At 35.9% G+C, this 2,888-nt stretch overlaps 1 protein-coding gene across 1 annotated transcript; it reads right to left on the reverse strand.

Moving 5' to 3' along the window:
- Window positions 1-591: 591 nt before the first annotated feature.
- LOC118737693 (THO complex subunit 3) lies at window positions 592-1,903 on the reverse strand. The gene is made up of 5 exons (XM_036468388.1): window positions 1,753-1,903; window positions 1,596-1,691; window positions 1,253-1,537; window positions 1,043-1,196; window positions 592-978 (listed from the first exon to the last, which is right to left on the reverse strand). The coding sequence occupies exons 1-5, from the start codon at window positions 1,840-1,842 to the stop codon at window positions 638-640; spliced, it is 966 nt and encodes a 321-aa protein (XP_036324281.1). The 5' UTR covers window positions 1,843-1,903; the 3' UTR covers window positions 592-637.
- Window positions 1,904-2,888: the final 985 nt, after the last annotated feature.

The following is a 2,888-nucleotide window of genomic DNA, read 5'->3' on the forward strand; positions in this document are numbered from 1 at the left end:
CGAATAATTGCACAAACGAATATTAACCGGATATCCATACTATCCGGATTTTATTCGGGTCAACGGATAATCCGCATGGATATCCGGATATTCGAATATGCAGATAGTCCCAGCCCTACGTTACATATTGCTAGTGCCCTACTTGCAAATAAATCACAAAGTTTTATAGTTAAAGTTTGTTTTAACTACTTCTAAATAAATTAAATTGGCTATAGTACGATTAAGCTGATTTATCGATATGCAGCACAAACACTTGTACGAATATGCATATGCGCATGCATATGCAAATCCTTTACTACATAAAACGGTTCAATGAAGAGATTGAATGTAAATTGGTTATTTACATGCCACAAGCATCTTCGACTAACTCCTTACACCTGTTTGAAGTGGCATAAGCACTGCAATTTCGCGATTGAGTTTGAAAGCTTCGCGCTAATTTTATAAGTAGATACCAGTTGTTGATGAAAGTTGTAACATCCAATTAAAATTTAACATAATGCCAAAACGCAAAGTTTCAATAACTAAATAAATGTATTTGCATAAAAAACTAATTTTACCTTGCGTGCCAAAGCATATGTATACTCAGATATGTACATACATACACACATATGTCTTTATTTATTTAAATACAATTCAATTATTCAGAAAATCCAAAAACTTTAAGATTGCCCGCTTCCCGTCTTCGATCGTTATTATCTTTGTCGTCACAAGCATAGGCAAGTAAATATTGCTTCGGATGCCATGCCACTGTAAAAGTTGCTGCATCTACAGTGACATCTGCAACTTTTTCGCCAGTTTCTGTATGCGCTATATCTATGAGCAAGTCTTCACTAGCCGACGCCAAAAGTTTGCCGTCGTGACTGAAAGAAATGGTGCGTACAGGCCAATCCAAACGTGAGAGCACCCGCAGGCACGCCAGTTCATTTGCGTCCCACAGTGAGACAAGTGCATCCGCTGAACCCGTTGCGAAGTATTTACCTGTTGATAGAAAATACAACAAATTAACGATAGTATAGGCCAAGAGTAAAAATTATGACTGTACCGGTAGGATCAAATTCTATGCAAATACAAGTAGCTGGGTGAGCTTTTAAAACGTGCTGCAATTCCAGACTAGGGTAACTTAATATATGCACGCATCCCAAGCCGTTAGTCAAAAAAAACAGATCACTCGTATTATTCCAAGCAATTTCGTTTACCTAAGAAAACAGAATTTAAATTGGTCCCTGAACCAGACAAAAAGAAAAGAAATTACCTCGAAATTGAATTGTTCCTCAGCTCGTATTTTGTTTGTACGAGTATCAATAAATGTTACCAAGTCTTCTTTATTACCAACCGCAATGGTTTTGCCATCAGGCGACCAGGTGATGTTTATATTTTCGCCTTTAGTATTTGTCACGGTGGAACACTTGCCAGCGCGTATGTCCCATATACGTACAGTCTTATCACCACTAGCTGTACTTAACAGATCGGGATTTGTTGCATGCCAGCATAGCTGATCCACCGAACCGGTATGGCCGCGGTACGTATTCTCCTTGCTCTGTGCAATGTATGAATTTTATAGAAATTAAAATGAAAGGCAAGCAAATATCACCTACCACACGATCTCGTTCTAGTGTATAGACCGCCACAGTTTTGTCAAATGAACCAGATGCCAAGCGTCTCCCATCACAGCTCCAACCAACAGAATGCACCTAACAAAGGATAAATAAGTTTTAGTTCTTGAAAGTACCACGCTACAAAATCTGAACTTACTTTTGATGTGTGTGCTTTTTGTTCGCGAATTTTACCGTGGGTTTTGAAATAGGTTCGCAGCTCCTCCAAATTTAAGTGTGATTGCCCCATTTCTGGTAATGACTTTGTAGCAAAACTATTGAAATTTTGATAATTTACCACAAATTGACGCCAGTGTTGCCGCGCCATCCCAAGAAAATGTATCACCGACCAAGCCAAAAATGTATCCAATTTGGGAAAATTTTCCAAAACGGATCCAGGCTTTGAAAAAAAAATATATTAGGGAGTATAGAGGAGCTTTTTCAGATTCTAAATCTGAAGACCCCACCCTCCGGAGGCTTATAGTTTTAAAGTAATTCGCATTTAAAGTTGCAAAAAAATACCGAATTTAACCTCACCTTTTGCTTTGTACACCAATTGAAGTGAAATGTCAGTGCTGCCATACATATGAAAAAATGCCTCAAAAACACAAAACGGAAGCAATAAAAAAATGCAGATAATGATCGCGCGATATTTAATAAAAAAATTTCATTATTTATTGGTTGATTTTTGATTAAAAAGTTGCATAATTTATCGAAGTATCGATTTTATAATAAAAAGCGATGTTTTATTAAAAATGTTCATTATTCATCGAAGTATCGATTTTTAGAATATAAAGCGCCGCAGTCGAAAATTTTTAATAAAACATCGCTTTTTATTATAAAATCGATACTTCGATAAATTATGCAACTTTTTAATAAAAAATCGACCAATAAAAAATTAAATTTTTTTATTAAATATCGCGCGATTATTATCTGCATTTTTTTATTGCTTCCGTTTTGTGTTTTTGAGGCATTTTTTCATATGTATGGCAGCACTGACATTTCACTTCAATTGGTGTACAAAGCAAAAGGTGAGGTTAAATTCGGTATTTTTTGCAACTTTAAATGCGAATTACTTTAAAACTATAAGCCTCCGGAGGGTGGGGTCTTCAGATTTAGAATCTGAAAAAGCTCCTCTATACTCCCTAATATTTTTTTTTTCAAAGCCTGGATCCGTTTTGGAAAATTTTCCCGATTTCCAAATAAAAGTTTGACAGGTCAATTATCAAAATGGGAAATTTATCACTTAATCAAGTTTATCAAGAGTTTATCACTTTTGATGAAGCCCCTACTATG

Source organism: Rhagoletis pomonella, unplaced genomic scaffold, assembly GCF_013731165.1.
Source record: "Rhagoletis pomonella isolate Grant_MI unplaced genomic scaffold, Rhpom_1.0 Rhpom_scaffold_00004, whole genome shotgun sequence".
NCBI lineage: Eukaryota > Metazoa > Arthropoda > Insecta > Diptera > Tephritidae > Rhagoletis > Rhagoletis pomonella.